At 50.3% G+C, this 16,323-nt stretch overlaps 1 protein-coding gene and 1 non-coding gene across 2 annotated transcripts; one reads left to right on the forward strand and one right to left on the reverse strand.

Moving 5' to 3' along the window:
- The first annotated feature begins 4,400 nt into the window (after positions 1 to 4,400).
- On the forward strand, positions 4,401 to 10,679 carry Kiaa2013 (KIAA2013 ortholog). Its single transcript, XM_074081338.1, has 3 exons — positions 4,401 to 5,606; positions 7,225 to 8,078; positions 9,955 to 10,679. Exons 1-3 carry the CDS (start codon positions 4,574 to 4,576, stop codon positions 9,970 to 9,972), a joined length of 1,905 nt encoding a protein of 634 aa, XP_073937439.1. The 5' UTR covers positions 4,401 to 4,573; the 3' UTR covers positions 9,973 to 10,679.
- A 4,891-nt stretch (positions 10,680 to 15,570) lies between these two features.
- Positions 15,571 to 15,686, reverse strand: LOC141425125 (U5 spliceosomal RNA). The gene has a single exon (XR_012450217.1). It is a non-coding gene; the product is annotated as a U5 spliceosomal RNA (small nuclear RNA).
- Positions 15,687 to 16,323: the final 637 nt, after the last annotated feature.

Genomic DNA, 16,323 nt, shown 5'->3' on the forward strand with positions numbered 1-16,323 from the left:
AAATCAGCTCTTGGGATTACATTTTCACTAGACTTTTCTCAAACCCAACAGATGAGGGGCTGAGCTGGGATGGGTGAGGTTGGCGGGGATGTGGACAGAGGCATCACACTCTGGCAGTGATCCTGCAGGCCGCTGGAAATGCAAAAAGACCCCCCCACCCCTCCCCAAAGGGAATCGTTAAATCCCTTTGTATCCCTAGGAAGTAAACCTTTGGGCCAAGGAGAATCTGAGCTTCTGAGCGAAGGAGAATCTGACTCTGAAGGTTAATGGAAGGAAGGAAGGAAGCAAGAAAGGAAGGAAGGAAGGAAATGTAGGACCTCCTCACAGACACCCAAAGCCCAGCAAACAATTCAAGGGACTCCAGAGCAAGGGTTCCTGGTCCAGATCTCAGCTAGGGGTATCCATCTCAGGGCAAAGTCCTGTCCTTCCTTGGAAGACACCTCAGACAGGCACCCAGGAACCTTTTTCCAGTTGATTGGACTTTTTAGAAGGTGAATGGTGGGTTCAACCCTTGGGGGTGTCCTTGGGATGTCCCTGGAAGGAGCCAGGTGGGGGAAAGAGGAAGGTCCTGGATATCAATAATAACTTAGTAGGTGCTTCTGCACCAGCAAAGAAATGCACTACCTATAGGACGGTAAGTGGGAAAAGCAATTTATACAGGGTGGCCCCCTGGGTCAAAACAGAGTCTTAGCCATGTAGGTAAGCTAGAGACAGTGCTGAAAGAAAATCACAGCCAGATGTTTGCAGAGATTGTTTCCAGGTTGTGGGATTCTTTTATTAAATGTGTATATAAAAGCATATGGCATACACTTATTATTTATAGATCCTATTATTTCTAGGCAATTTTTCTTTTTTTGGCAGTACTGGGGTTTGAACTCAGAGCTTTTCGTTTACTATACCGCTCGAGCCACACCTCCAGCCTTTTTTGCTGTGGTTATTGTGGAGACAGGGTCTCGCTTTTTGCCTGGTGCCAGCCTTCACTGTGATCCTTACATTTATGCTTCCCACTGTAACTGAAATGATAGCTGCACCCACACCCAGCTTTTTCGGTTGAGACAGGGTCTCAAGAACTTTTTGCTCCATCTTGTCTGGACCTGTGATCCTCCCTATCTCAGTGTTCCACATAGTTGGGATTGAACCCAGCTATTGGTTGAGATGGAGTCTCTGAATTTTTTTTCTTTTCATTTTTTTCCCAGCTGATCTTGAACCTTGCAATCCTCCTGAGTAGCCAGGATTACAGGCATGAGTGATGGACACCCGGTTTAATTTTATTTATTTATTGCAGTACCAGGGCTTGAACTCAGGGCCTACACCTTGAGCCACTCCACCAGTCCTTTTTTGTATTAGGTTTTTTCGAGATAGCGTTTCTCAAACTAGTTGCCCGGGCTGGCTTCAAACCATGATTCTCCTGCTGTCTGCCTCCTGAGTATCTAGGATTATAAGCATGAGCCACCGGCGCCCAGCCTACCCAGCTTAATTTTTTATTTTCTTATTTCTTATAATTTTTTACAATGAGTGTGCACTATTTGCACAATTGAAACAAATATGTGTTATTTTAGAAGGTGCATAGGATTGTGAAGGTCATCTCATGGTACAGAGACTTGCTCATTGTACAGATGGTAGAAGAAGAGGGACCCAGCAGCAATCTCGAAGTCACAAGGCAAATAAAAGCAAGAGGCATGAGTAGAATCTAGGGCCTCTGCCTCCCTACTGGAACCCAGGGCTGGGAGTTTCTGCAGCTGGGGACAGGATTTGGTGCCAGAAGCCACCGGATGTTTTGCTCTTAGGAGGATGCAGACTGAGACTTCAAACCCTCGAGGAGGAAACACAGGGATGAGCGGAGGTAGAACCAGAATGCCTGAGCTGGCTGGTTCAATTTTCCAAGCTCTCTCTATGGCCTGCAAGTTAGGCAGTATTGCCTGCATTTGTGAAGTGAGGGAACTGGGGCTCAGAGAAATGAAGCCATCTTGGGAAGAAGGAATTCACTGTGCTGAAGCCTGCCCTCTGCCCTTTTGGTATCTGTCTCCTTTTTGCTTCACCAAATTGCTGGAACTTGAACATGTTCCAAACTTCGTCCAGCCAGGAAGGTCTGTCTCTTTAACCAGCAGTGGCTGCTGCCCAGATGTAGCTCCCTGTACGTGCTACACGTGCTGTGGATAGTTAAAGGCACAGGACTCAGATTTATTGGGGGAGGTGCAGAGACAGCAAGCCTGGAGGAAAGCTGCCTGGAGCCATGGGGGCTTTTCTCACGTTCATCCTCTGCTTTAATTGAGGAAGAGCCACGGCCTCCAGCCTCTGTGGGATGGATTCACTCTGTGCTGTCAGATGGGGCTGTCACCTCCCATGGGCATTTAGCCTCAATAATAACAATAATAATAATAATAATAGAATTTCCAAGCCATTCATTTAAGTAAAAAAAAAAAAGATGCAAGTATATATCATATGTTACAGATAGGTGTATATATCTGCAAGCAAGTAAAATGTCTCAAAGAATATCCGAGTAACAGGTAATGGAGGTTGCACACAGGGGTAGGATCAGACTGGTTGGGGCCCTGGGATAGAGGAAGACTTAATGGTCACCCTTCACTCTTCTGTGCTTTTTAATTTTGTTTCTTGCGCAGGTGTTTATTGTTTCATGGTCCAAATAACTTAAATAATGAATGCTTCATTTAACCCAGGCAATGTGCTAAGTGCTTCCTATACTTTATAATTAAATTTAAGAAATCCTATTTGGTTTCATCCCCATTTTGTGGATGGTGAAACTGAGACCCAGGGAGGTTAGCTGACTTGCTAGCAAGGGTCAGGGCAAGATTCCACCCCTGGTCTTCCTGTGCTATATGGCTGACCCTTGGCTGTGAGCATCCCCAATGCCCTGGGGTGTTTACAGTGGCAAGAAGTTAGGAACATGAGTAATGTGCCTTCCTTTTGACCAGGAAATGCTCCCAAAAAACAGTCCTAGAAGTGGACCAAGACGTAGCAAACGTTCTTCATGGGTTTATGTATCTTTGTGTAAACCCACTTGCTTTCTGTGCCTTGCACCATGCTTGCTTTATTCATGAACTTATTTGTCCTCAAAACCACCAGAGACAGTTTCTCTGGTCATCAGCATTGCACAGAAGCCATCCAGGTTGGTCTGGTCTCTTGCAAAGGAAGGAGAGGTAGGAGATGGATTAGTCATTTTCTCCAACTGCGGGTCATGGATTCTCACACATTCCTGAAGATATTCTGTGTGAATCTCCAATACGAGTTTAGAATTTTGTGTTTACACCCAATCCAGGGCCTCATGAATGCTAGGCAAGTGCTATACCACTGAGCCACACAACCAGCTCAATAATGTTTTTTTCAAGGGTAAACACTGGGCACACACCTATAACTAGGGAAGCTGAGGCAGGAAGATCCCTTGAGCCCAGGAGTTCAAGGCCAGTCTGGGTAACACAGTGAGATCTTGTCTGAAAAATAAATAAAAGAAAAGAAAAACAGGCATCAGCCAGAGAGCACCTTCCAACAGGGTGCTGGCCCACACCTTGGCCAACATGTATGTGTCAGCTGGCTCATGGCTCACAAGAAGCTACCTCAAATGACTGTTTAATTTTCAACAAAACTGTGAAGCCCTGTCTAGCTTTGGAATGTCCAGAAACTGAAGTGGAAACACTCACCCATTGTCTGTCCCTGTCCCTGTGCTCATACTGAATTTTTTCCAAGGATATAAAGCAAAACTTCTTTCTCTCTTTTTCTTTTTTTTTTTTTTTTGCACTCACAATTTAAAGGCATTTTCAAAGTGTGAGACTTTAATGTTTTTATGTTATTTAATATGCTAAAACTCAGAGTTGATGTTAAGAAGGCAACTTGGTTTGATCAAGAAACTGCCAGTTCTTGGCTGGATTTGTGTCCCCATCTGGTGTACATGTGGCTAGATGGGTCTGGAAGAGTTGTCAGCAAAATCTTTCCTAGGAAGTCCAGTTCCCAGTGGTTATTATCTTTCTCTCTTTCCCTCTCTCTCTCACCCTTCCTCCCTCTCTTCCTCTCTCTTTCCAGTAAGGATCATGATTTTTACAGAAACAATTTCTTTTTTTAATCTCAGGACTGTTGAATCCATCAGTAGCAAATGAGGCTCAACACATGTTCAGTTTGGCTGGCTCTGTGATTTTTCTTTTTCTTTTTTTTTACAAGCGAATTGGAGAGCTCCGGGCCTCTTTGTACTTTTTACTCTTGGGGCCTGAAGCAAGTACCCCGCCCCACGACGCCACGGTCCCGCCCCCAATGTGGCTCCGCCTCTTCTCCTTCTCCCCGCCCCCTTTTCTCCGTCTCCCCGCCCCCTCTTCTCCTTCCGCCCGCCCCTTTTACATCTGTCGCAAAAGATTAGGCGGTGCTTTACGGCTGGCGTCGTTTGACGGCGGGGAGGCAACCCAGGAGGAGGAGGAAGCAGCGGTGGCGGCCGCAGGGGTGACTGTGGCGGGCGTCGGGGTGGGCGCTGCGGTCCCGGCCGGGGAGTGAGGCGGGGGCGGCCGGGCCGGTGGGCTGGGCAGCGGGCCCGGCGGCCGCCCCCGCGCCGTTGCCCGCGCCTGGCGGCCCGATGTGGCTGCAGCAGCGGCTTAAGGGGCTGCCGGGACTGTTGTCGAGCAGCTGGGCCCGCCGCCTCCTCTTCCTACTCGGTCTCCTGCTGTTGCTCCTGTGGTTCGCGGGCTCCGGGGCGCGGCGAGCAGCGGGCGGTCTGCATCTGCCGCCCTGGGCCCGCGGCGAGCCGGGCGCGGCCGAGCCGTCTGCGTGTCTGGAGGCGGCCACCCGCGCCTGGCGCGGCCTGCGGGAGCGCGGCGAGGCTGTGCCGCTGGGCCCTGGAGTGCCAGCCCTGGTGGCCAACGGCTTCCTGGCTCTGGACGCGGCCGCCAACCGGCTGTGGGTGACACCCGGGGAGCGGGAGCCCGCCGTGGCGCCGGACTTCGTGCCCTTTGTGCAGCTACGCCCGCTGAACGTGCTGGCAGAAGCTGGAGAGGCAGTGCTGCTGTTGCGGGAGGGGCTGCTACGCCGGGTGCGCTGCCTGCAGCTCGGGACCCCAGGCTCGGGCCCTGCGGTCGCGGGCTCGGGGCCCGCCTCGGCCTCTGGCCTGGCTGCGGGGTCTGCCCGTGATTGCGTGCTACTGCAGGAGGACTTTCTGGCGCACCGGGGCCGACCCCACGTCTATCTGCAGCGCATCCAGCTCAACAACCCCACAGAGCGCGTGGCCGCGCTGCAGACTGTGGGGCCCACTGTCGGCCCTGGCCCCAAGGCCTTCACCAGTACCCTGGAGAAGGTGGGAGACCATCAATTCCTCCTCTACTCCGGCCGATCCACGCCCCTTCCTACTGGGCTGGTGCACCTGGTGGTGGTGGCCGCCAAGAAGCTAGTGAACCGGCTCCAGGTAGCTCCCAAGACGCAGTTGGATGAGACGGTGCTGTGGGTGGTGCATGTCTCAGGCCCCATCCACCCCCAGGTGCTCAAAAGCAAAGCAGCCAAGGAGCTTAAGGCGCTGCAGGACTTGGCCCGGAAGGAGATGCTGGAACTCTTGGAGCTGCCCGCGTCTGAGCTGTTGCAGGACCACCAGCACCTCTGGGCGCAGCTGTTCAGCCCAGGTGAGGCCTGCAAGGGCTTGGTGTCCACGGTCCACCCTAGAGATGCCCTCCCTACGTCTGTGGAGGGGACACAGAAGGTTAAAACTTGGCCTTGATGTTTGATCGGGCATTGAATCTCTGCTGGACCACTTAGTAAGAGGGCTTTTATGAAATTTGAGTGGACAATTGAGTGTTGAGATCTGGTCTTGTTATTTGTTCTTGTAGGTGAGGCCTGATTTGAGCAGGTGTTTTTTAGGGTCAGTTCAGAAGAAGTAAAGCAACAGGGGGATCCTGAACCCTTTTCTCAGGCCACCATGTTCTGCTTGGAACAGGCCTGGGCTGCTTGCCAGCCTAGGCAAAAAGTTCTTGAGACTTCATCTCAACAGAAAAAGCTGGGGATGGTGATGCCCACCTGTCATCCAACCTATTGCAAGAAACATGAATAGCAGGGTCACAGTCCATGCTGGCCTGGGCAAAAAGTGAGACCCTATCTCCAAAAGAACCAGAGCAAAAAGGGCTGGGGCATGGCTCAAGTGATAGAGTGCCTGCTTAGCAAGTGTGAGGCCCTGAGTTCAAATAAAAAAATGTGATGGAGGTTGAGTAGAGTAGGGGTGAGAGTGTGGGGCAGTGGGTCTTGGCTTAACCTCATCATCAGGGAGGTCCTGTGATTCAGAGACAGATGAGACCTGAGCCAGTCACGTGATGGGGAGGAGAGTGTACAGGTTGGAGACTGCCCCAGGCAGGAGCAGGTTAGATGGAGTTGCTGGCAGGTGGCAAGCAAGACCAGGGTGGTGGTGACCTTAAAGTCCTTTGTGAGAGTGGAGAGTTTTATTCAAATGGATGGAAAAAATCCCCCTGGCTGCTGTGTGCAGAGTATAGATTGTGAAGGGACAAAAGCAGATGCATGGAGATAAGTACCAGGTTTTTGCAGAAGCCCAGGTGGGGAAGGAAGTAGCTGTGAGCAAGGTAGTGAGTGTGATGAGGGAGAGGGGTGGGTGGATCTTGACACTTTGGAGGTGCAACTGCTGGGACATGGATTGACTGTGAAGAGTGAGTCCTAGACAATGACTTCCAAATTTGGGGGTATGAGTAGTTGCTTGGAGACAACTTGGGGATATGTTGAGTCAGAACTGAAAGAGTTCAAACCATGTCAGGTACAACATGTGTCCAGGTGGAGGCACCAAGAGGGTGGTTAGCCATTTAAGTCTAGAATTCATTCATATTTGGGAGTACATATGGTACCTACATTCATACAAATTTGAGAGCTATCATTCAAAGTTACAGTACTATAATGAGCTGGGTAGGAGAAGTGGCTAGGAGTGGCCAGGCACTGATGACAGTGTCTGGTGTGGGGAACCCAGACTATAGGGTTGGTGCAAAGTCCTGGCCAAACATGTGTTGTTCTTGGCTTTGACAGGAGGCCTCACTTTCTTTGAATGGGACTTTGGGTTTCAGACCAGTGGGCTCCAATTGGTCACATTAGGCAGGATGACTTTTTCCCATGCTTGAGGGACCAGAGCTGCTGTCTGCATTTCCAGGGCCCAAAACTTCACTCCCCTGCTGCCCCTGACCTTTGTTCCATCTCCTCTGCCCTCAGCCAGGCCTTCCTCCTTAATTTGAAACCTTTGTGGTGTTATAGGTGTGGAAATGAAGAAGATAACTGATGCCCACACACCGTCCGGCCTGACTGTGAACCTGACGCTGTACTACATGCTCTCCTGCTCACCAGCCCCATTGCTCAGCCCTTCCCTGAGCCACAGGGAGCGAGACCAGATGGAGTCCACACTCAACTATGAAGACCACTGCTTCAGTGGCCACGCTACCATGCATGCCGAGAACCTGTGGCCTAGCCGGCTGTCTTCGGTCCAGCAGATCCTGCAACTGTCTGACCTGTGGAAGCTGACCCTGCAGAAGCGCAGCTGCAAGGGGCTGGTGAAGGTGGGCGCCCCAGGCATCCTGCAGGGCATGGTGCTTAGCTTTGGGGGGCTTCAGTTCACAGAGAACCACCTGCAGTTCCAGGCTGACCCTGATGTGCTGCACAACAGCTATGCTTTGCACGGCATCCGCTACAAGAATGACCACATTGACCTGGCCGTGCTCTCGGATGCTGAGGGCAAGCCCTACTTGCACGTGTCTGTGGAGTCCCGTGGCCAGCCTGTCAAGATCTATGCCTGCGAGGCGGGCTGCCTGCATGACCCTGTGGAGCTGACCTCAGCGCCTGGGGGCCATACCTTCTCAGTCATGGTGACACAGCCCATCACACCACTGCTATACATCTCCACCGACCTCACACACCTGCAGGACCTGCGGCACACGCTGCATCTCAAGGCCATCCTGGCCCATGATGAGCACATGGCCCAGCAGGACCCTGGGCTGCCTTTCCTCTTCTGGTTCAGTGTAGCCTCTCTCATCACCCTCTTCCACCTCTTCCTCTTCAAGCTCATCTACAACGAGTACTGTGGACCTGGAGCCAAGCCCCTCTTCAGGAGCAAGGTAGGCTGAGGGTGGCTTGGCTGGGGTGTTCTTCCAGCTGATCAGATCTGCAACTCTTGACACCAGTGAGAGGCGCTAGTGTCTGCTTTTTTTTTTTTTTTTGATGGCACTGAGATTTTAACTAAGGGCTTCATGCTTGCAAAGCAGGTGGTCTACTACTGCTTGAGCCACACACCTGCAGTCCATTTTTGCTCTGGCTATTTGGAGATTTGGGGGTGGGGGGGTCTCATGAACTAACTGTCTGGGCTGGCCTCGAACTGCTGTCTTCCCAATCTCAGCTTCCCAATTAGCTAGGATTACAGGTGTGAGCGACCAGTGCCAGCTGCAAGTGTGTTTTGAGAGGACATTAGAGTGACTTCAGAGAGAAGGTACTGAAATGGGGTGGCTGTGGAAATCCAATGTGAACAGATGAGCCCTCTGGCTTTCCCTCCCCCTAATCTCAGCATTCAGAAATAACAGACTCCCTAGATTGCTTGGGGTTCCAAATGAACTGCTGGTATGCCCCTGTCCTCACTATGAAGGCCTGGCCATTGCCTTTAGAGGTCAGGGTCTCCATGTGAGTTGTCATTTTGTCAGCACAGAACAGCACACAGTAACATTCCCCTTGATTCCTGAGCCAGCTTGGTCCCCAGGAAGCTGGGATTTTTGACTCCCATTGCTGCAGAGACAGTCAGCTGGGTATCTTAGTGCTTTCTGAATGAAGCAACCTCATTTGCTGGCTGGTATTCTGTACTTTCTCACTGCTAGAACCTCTCAGGAGAGGGACCAGAGGGCCACACTGGCAGTCGAAGAACAAAGCATTTCAGAAGGATCTGAGCTTTTCCTTTCTCTTCTCTCCTCTCCCTTCCCTTCTGCCTTTCCTTCTCTCCTCTTTCCTCCCTTGTCCTTCCATTCCTGTCCTACTAACTCCCCTCCCTTTCTCTTGCCAAGCTGTAGTGCCATAGAGCTGTGTGTGCCCCCAGCGGTCAGGACCCCATGTAGTGTCCTTTCGTATACACAGGGAAACTTTATGTCTTCTGGTTTCTGGCCCAAGGCCAGGACATGGAAGAGGAAGCTGTGCTTGACCTGCAGGAGCAGGAGAGGGGGGAGGCAAGCCTGAGCTCCTCACACTAGTAGAACAAATAAAAGTCAGATCCGGGTGGCAGAGTGGCTCAAGTGGTAGAGCACCTGTCTAGCAAGTGTGAAGCCCTGAGTTCAAAGCCTAATACTGACAAAAGAAAAATGGAAAAGCAATGTACAAGGGCTGGGGTATGGCTCAAGGGTAGAGCCTTTGTATAGCATGCCCAAGACCCTGGGTTCAAGCCTCAGGACCACACACACACAAAAAGCAGTGTGCAAGCCAGTCATAGTGGTGATGTACACCGAAATCCCAATACTTGGGAGGCTGAAACAGGAGGAACATGAATTGAGGCTAATTTGGGCTATATAGTGAGACTCCATCTCAAAAAAAAAAAAAAAAAAAAAAAACTGAGCAGAAAGTATCCCTGGGGAACCCTCTTTCTACCAGCCGTAATAGAAAAGGTGCCACATTTGCATTGCGTGGGCTTTGTAGCCTCTGTGGAACAGGCTGGCTGCTTTTCTGCCCTTGTTCTTATGGGTACTCTTGGTTTCCATACAGTCAGGGACATAAGCCAAACCGCCTCCATGGGGAACTGACCCGTGTCCCTTTCTCACACTCGAGATGGAACACAACAGAACCCAGCAAATGTGCCACATCAGCCTGAGGAGGCCACAGGCCACTAAGTCCATGCTAATGCTAGCCTGGCCTTGGGCTGGTGCCACCAGGGTTGTCTCTGTGGCTGGCTTCCCTTGATGTTTCCATAGCTGACCGTGGGCTGGCAATGAACAGTAATCCCTTGTTTCGATAATTGAACAGGAAGATCCCAGTGTCTGAGTGAACTGCAAGTCCTGCCTTCGGCCACCATTTGCACAAGACACCCAGCACTGAGCATCCTGTGGCTGCAATGAACAAGGGGTCCTTTGGAAGCACCCACCCTTTGTGCCTTGTGGGGGGACAGTGACGCAGAAGCACTTGTGGATACAAGAGTTTGCACTGGAAGGAGGGAGGGGCCAGCAGACTTCTGTAAGCTTTCCACTCAATAAAATGAACCCTTAGGGAAAATACTTGAAATTGAACTCACTCCTTCCACTTCCCCCCTTTCTTCTGACCCAGGAAATAGATCCTCTTTTGAATAGACTTTTGTTTAGGAAAAATTGTGTTCTTTTCCTAATTTAATGTGTTCTTTCTTGAATGAATTTCTAATTTATTTTTGTTGAGATTTTGCTGGATGGCTTTTGCATCCACATTAGATGGTGAGTGTTGGCAGTGACATCCAACCCGTGCCTCCTCAGTGGTGTCTGGAGGCCTTGTGCAGTCCTGAGGCTGGACCTGGGCCCCCAGGTGGCCATCCTGGAGGGTGTGGTCTCCTGCCATCATTGGTTCGCACCTTGTCCCTTCCTTACCATGAGCCTGTGGGACCTGTGGGTTTGTACTTTCCAGCTTTGGGATAGGTGTTTAACTTTCTAGAGATGGATGATTGTTGGGTTTTAAAATACCAAAGCTTTTTTGTTCTGTTTTTAAATAAATATCTTTCAAACTTCCATGAGTGGTTTGTGTGTGCCTGAAAGCCCTGGACACATTGATCACACCTTCCCTGTCACTAGATTTTGGGGGTCTGAAGCAGTATGTACTACCTCGTCCAGCATGAGGTTGGCTGCCCTCCCATGTCATCTGCCCCTCTGCAAAGCAGCCACTCCAGCTATGTTGCCAGCCACCCTTTTGCTCACTTGGAGGTTGCCAGGTGGCCACTGGGTGGGCTTGGCGGAGGGTCTCGAGCATTGCCAAATCCCTTCCCTGCCATGGATCCTCCAGCCCCGAGTTTTTTCTAGCTGTAGAGAGGCAGAAGGAAAAACGAAGCAGGCCTTTTGCTGAGTGGGAAGAGGAGCTGTCCGTTCCAGGGAGGACCAAAACCAGACTGAGCCGTCAGTCCACAGCTAAAGGCTGTTGTCCTCAGGGTTTAGCTATTTCCCTGTGTTCTCAGGTGGTGGTTTACATGGTGTGGCTTAAACAGAGAAACTGATCTGCTTGCTGAGGAGCTGGGTGTCTGGCCAAGGACAGATGGCTATGAGAGTAAACAAACACACTGGGTTCTACGGTCAGGGCCCTGGTTTTCCAGTCGCTTCAGTCCACAGCCCTTTCAGTGCTCCGGTTGGTGTAGAGTCACACATGCCGTCTCCTTCCAGACATGGGTTTGGGCTGGCAGGAGCCGTGGTGTGGCTCCAGCTCCTGTGGAACTTGTAAAAGGGCACGTTACAGGTTCCCATGAATGTGAAAGTCAGCATGTGTACTGGTGCCTAAGAAATAAATGGATGACTGGAACTTTGTTTTTAGTATACTGGAGTTTGAACTTGGGCCTTATGCTTGCTAGACAGGTGCTCCACCACTTAAGCCATGCCTCCTGATCTTGAGCGCCAGGCTCTCTCTGTGTCGCTACCCAGCTTTCCCTGACAGCTTCTGCAGGGTGGCTTTGTGCCCGGAGCACACATCTGTGTTCCCAATGTGTCTATCCAGCAGAGGAGATGCTGCCAGGTTTCTTGGTGGTTTTGTTTTGTTTTGTTTTGTTTTGAGACTTGTTATGTAGGCCAGGCTAGCCTCTAGCTTGCAGTGCTTCTGCCTCAGCCTCTTGTGTGTTGGAATCCGGTCATTCGCCACTATGCCCAGCTGTTGCTGGGTCTTGCTGGGGCAGGCTGGGCACTAGCCCACAGTAGGTCCTTTCTGCAGGCTGCTTTGTGCACAAGGAGGAGCTGATTTCCCGGCCTCATGGTGGACGAATTAGGCTTTATCCAAGTTGCTTTGTTCAAGGTCTAAAATCTGGTGTGGAAAACACTGATTGCCTACTAGCCAGCCCTTCCCACCAACTCAGAATGTGTATCTTCCTCCTCTTGTGCCCCATCCCAAATCCTGTGAGTCACCTTGGGCCCCTGCTGTTGCTGTGGCAACTGCTCTGCACAGGTGTAAGTCACCCCCACAGTACCTGCCTCAGCAGCTGTCATCTTCCAGAAGCTGCTCAGTGCTCAGCTCAAAGCAGGTATGACCTTCACACAGGTGTGACAGCCTGCAGTCCTCCTTTCTGTGCCTCTTTTGTAGCTAAGACCACAGGCCTGAACCACCACACCCAGCTTGTTTGTTGAAATGGGGTCTTACTACCTTTCCCCACCTCCAACCACGATCTTCCTGATGAGTGGCATGAGCCACTACCCCTGGCTAAAAAAAAAGGAAAAGTTTTAAGAACAAAAGCTCTGAAGTGTAGCTCAGTAGTAGAGCACTTGCCTAGCGCACACACACAACAACAATAACAACAACAACAACAAAAGAGGTCCTGCATGTTGGGGACTTTGTTTCGTGAACTTCAGAGTTCTGACTGGAGTCTGGCAATTGGGTAGCCATCTCACTTGCCCTTCCTGCAGAAAGACAACCAGGGAGGGAGAGGAGGTCCTAGAGCTAGGGACAGTGGCCCAGCAAACAACTCACCCTGCACAAGCTGCTGTAGGCACACAGCCCTGCTCCTGGGAGTTTCTCCCTGGACTTTGGCCAATGGAAGCATCGGATGAATCATTCGATTCAGTAAATATCCATTGAGAATCGCCTAGCTGGCCATGCATCTGGCCCTTGGGGCCACAGACCGGGACGTTAATTTGATGGACATCTATATGCTGGGCATTTCTCCAGCCTAAGTGCCAAGAAGGCAGTGGCTCTGTCTTTTTTTTTTTGTGGTATTGGGGCTAGAACTCAGAGCCTTCACCTTGAGCTGCTCCACCAGCCCAATTTTTTTGTGATGGTTTTTTTAGAGATAGGGTCTCTTGAACTATTTGCCCGAGCTGACTTTGAACTGTGATCCTCCTGATCTCTGCCTCCTGAGTAGCTAGGATTACAGGTGTGAGCCACCCCACCAGCGCCAGGTTTTGTTTTTGTTTTATTTCAATCTGGGTCAGAAACTATTTGTTGAATTACTTTTATATATATTTGGCTTTTAATTCTTATATTTCAGTTAGGACTTTGGGGATTAAAAAATTATAAGCCAGGTGCTGGTGGTTCACGCCTGTAAACCTAACTATATGGGAGGCTGAGATCAGGAAGATCAAGGTTCAAGGTCAGGCCTGGGCAAACTACCATCTCCAGAATAACCAGAACAAAAACGGGCTGGACATGTGGCTCAAGTGGTAAAGTGCCTGCTTTGCAAGCACAAAGCCCTGGGTTCAAAAAAAAAAAGTGGGTGCCAGTGGCTCATACCTGTAATCCTGGCTACTCAGGAGGAAGAGATCAGGAGGATCATGGGAAGCCAGCCTGGGTAAATTGTTTCCAAGATTTAAAAAAAAAAAAATCACAAAAAGGCTGGTGAATGGCTCAAGATGTACCACAGGCCCTGAGTTCAAACCTCACCACTGAATAAAAAAGGAGGAGGGTAAAAACACGCTCACAGCAAAGCCGAGGCCTCATTTACCCTGCACGGGAAATGTTCCCATTTTACACATGAGGAGAGTGAGGCCGTGAGAGAATATGTTACTAGGCCAAAGTCCCACAAGGCTGGGATGTGTTCCCAGTCTGTCCTGCCCCCAGACTAGGTGTTCCTTCTGCTAGTCCAAGTCATGATGAACACATTTCAGAAATAAAGCAGCTGTCTATTTGTCCCAAAGCTGTGGGGACAGTGGTCCTTTGTCACCTGGGAATCTCTCTGGGCAGGCCAGGCCCAAGAAGCCTCTGAAGGAATGGGGCATATTTGCTGGGTGGTATTGACCTCTAAGCTCATTTCCCTGGTGGGGACTTCAGCCCCTGTGTGTGACTGGAACATGACAAGGAAGAGCTTAGACCTGGTCCCTGCCCTGAGGCATGTGGTCTTAAAGAGAGACAGTTCAGAAACAGGATTAGGAGGCTGCAGTTGGGGCAGTGGGAGCAGGCAGGGCACATCTAACCTCCCCTGGAGGTGGGGTGGCTCCCTGGAGGAGGGTGACATCCACAACTGGAACTGAAGGGTGAGTAGAGGCAGCTGGTGAAGACCCCAGAGGCCACCATCCAGGAATGGAAACAGTATAAGTATGTATACAGAGGCAGGGATACAGAGGGACATGAGGGGACTGTAGTGTCCCTAAGAGAAGAAGGGGGATAGTAAGGGTATGGAGTTGGGGTTCATTTACCCACACCATTGGCCTCTAAGGGCAATGGCTAGGCTGTGGTCCCAGTTTGTAGCAGTGATGACAGGCTGCCTGGTGACACATGCCTGTAATCCCAGCACTCAGGAGGCAGAGGCAGGAGGATTCTGAGTTCCAGCCCAGCCTGGGCCACATAGCGAAACTGGAGAGAGAAAGAGAGAGAGAGAGAGAGAGAGTAACAATCAATTTCCCCCAGTCACTGGCATGGTTTCAGCCAACTTTACAGCACCCTCTGAAGAACAATTTATGACCACATTTTAAACTGAGACCCAGGGAAAAAGAAAAAGAGTGACTTGCAAGGGTCAGAGGGAGGTAACCAGCCAGTGGAGTCTTGGCAGGATTCGAATTCTTCTGGCACAGTTAATCGTTGCCTTGCTAACACACAAAAGAGGGCACTATAAATCCTAGCTGGGGACAGAGGGCAGAGCCCCAAGAATCAATATGACCTCACAGTGGGAGGCCTGGGAGATGACCGAACAGGGCAGGCAATATTGGGAGGAACCATGTCTTCTCTCAGAACAAAACTTGGTGACAAGTTCATTCAGCAGCATTCCTGGGGAGCAGTGGTGTGTAAAAGAGAGCCCTGGCTGGCATGGGGGGACCTATGTTCCATTTTCAGCCTGTCATTACCATTGTGTGACCTTGCACAGTGAGGTAAGTGTCCATGCTTGGTATGGTTTGATGGTGAATTACCCACCACAGGCTCATGCGTTAGAATGACTGGTCCCCATCCTATGAGGTTGGAAAGTGTTATTAAACCCATTTTACAGGTGGGAATGTGTAGTGTTGTGTTAGGAAAATTCCAGTAAATAAGTGACTACTCCTCCTGTCTCCAGAGTGGCTAAGATTACAGGTGTGTACTACCTGGCCTGGCTCACACAGTGCTTATAGCAAATCCAAGACAATACCCTTTCGTGTGGGGTTATTTCTAGTTACCGTTATCATTATTAGTGTAACTTAACTGTACAAAGGACTTCATTGTGCTATTTCCGTACATGTATATAACATACCTTGATCAATTTCATCCCCTCTATTACCTCCCTCCTTTTGGTGGGACTGAGGTTTGAACTCAGGGATCCGCACTTACAAAGCAGAGGTTTATCCCTAAGAACAAGCTGCATTGTTGATGTCATGATCATTCTGCGTGCTCATAAGCTATAGTTCCCAAGCCTGGCTATCAAAAAACACCAGCTCTAATGACAGAGCTGCGCTTCATAAGGGACAGTTGAAATGACAAACGCACACTGCACTTTTATAATGTTTTCTTCTTTTAAACATCATTATCAGCCTCGCAAACGCAAGGCCTCAAAAAATTGGGTTAAGACTCAGAGTTGTTCCTCTCCACGGAAATCTTTAGTAAAAGGCGAAAGATTTATACGATCTGAAGAGAAACCAGAGTATGTCTTCTGCTTTCGGCACACATTACTCGGGTAACTGATATCCCTAGTTCTCTAATGGTGATTTTATTCCCGAAAGAGTTAATGACTTTAGCCTTCGTCTCAGACAATTGTAAAATCAGAAATTTCATTTCGGGGAGAAATGGTTGAAGGCAAAAGGAGACTGTAAGATTTTAAAGTAGGAAATTATTTTTTTTTGCGCAATGCATTGTGGGTATGCAAATAAAATCTGGGCCGTCCTGCTCCGGCTTCCGGAAATACTTAAAATAGATCGTGCGCCTAGGTGCTGGGCCTGCGGACACCACCAGGGGGCAGAGCGGAGACCACACCGACAGGGAGATGCACCCGAACCTGGTCCAGGGAAGTCTGACATCTCTTTTACAATTGGCAATGTATAAACGTTTCTTTTGAACTTGAAAAATCTTGAAAGTAATTCACTTAAAATGTGTTGAGCATAGTGTCCGACCCGGGGACGGACACCTGTCCCCAAAGTGTAACCTTGGGCGCTTCCACGGGGTGGGGACAGGTGCGTGAGGAGCACCGCTCACGCGTCCAGCCCACATGCCTAGAGCCACCTGCATGGAGAGCGCGCCAGGCGGGGAGGCGCCAGGTGAGCCCAGGCAGACGACCAGATGTCCTTC

Source organism: Castor canadensis, chromosome 7 (assembly GCF_047511655.1).
Source record: "Castor canadensis chromosome 7, mCasCan1.hap1v2, whole genome shotgun sequence".
NCBI classification, from domain to species: Eukaryota; Metazoa; Chordata; class Mammalia; order Rodentia; family Castoridae; genus Castor; species Castor canadensis.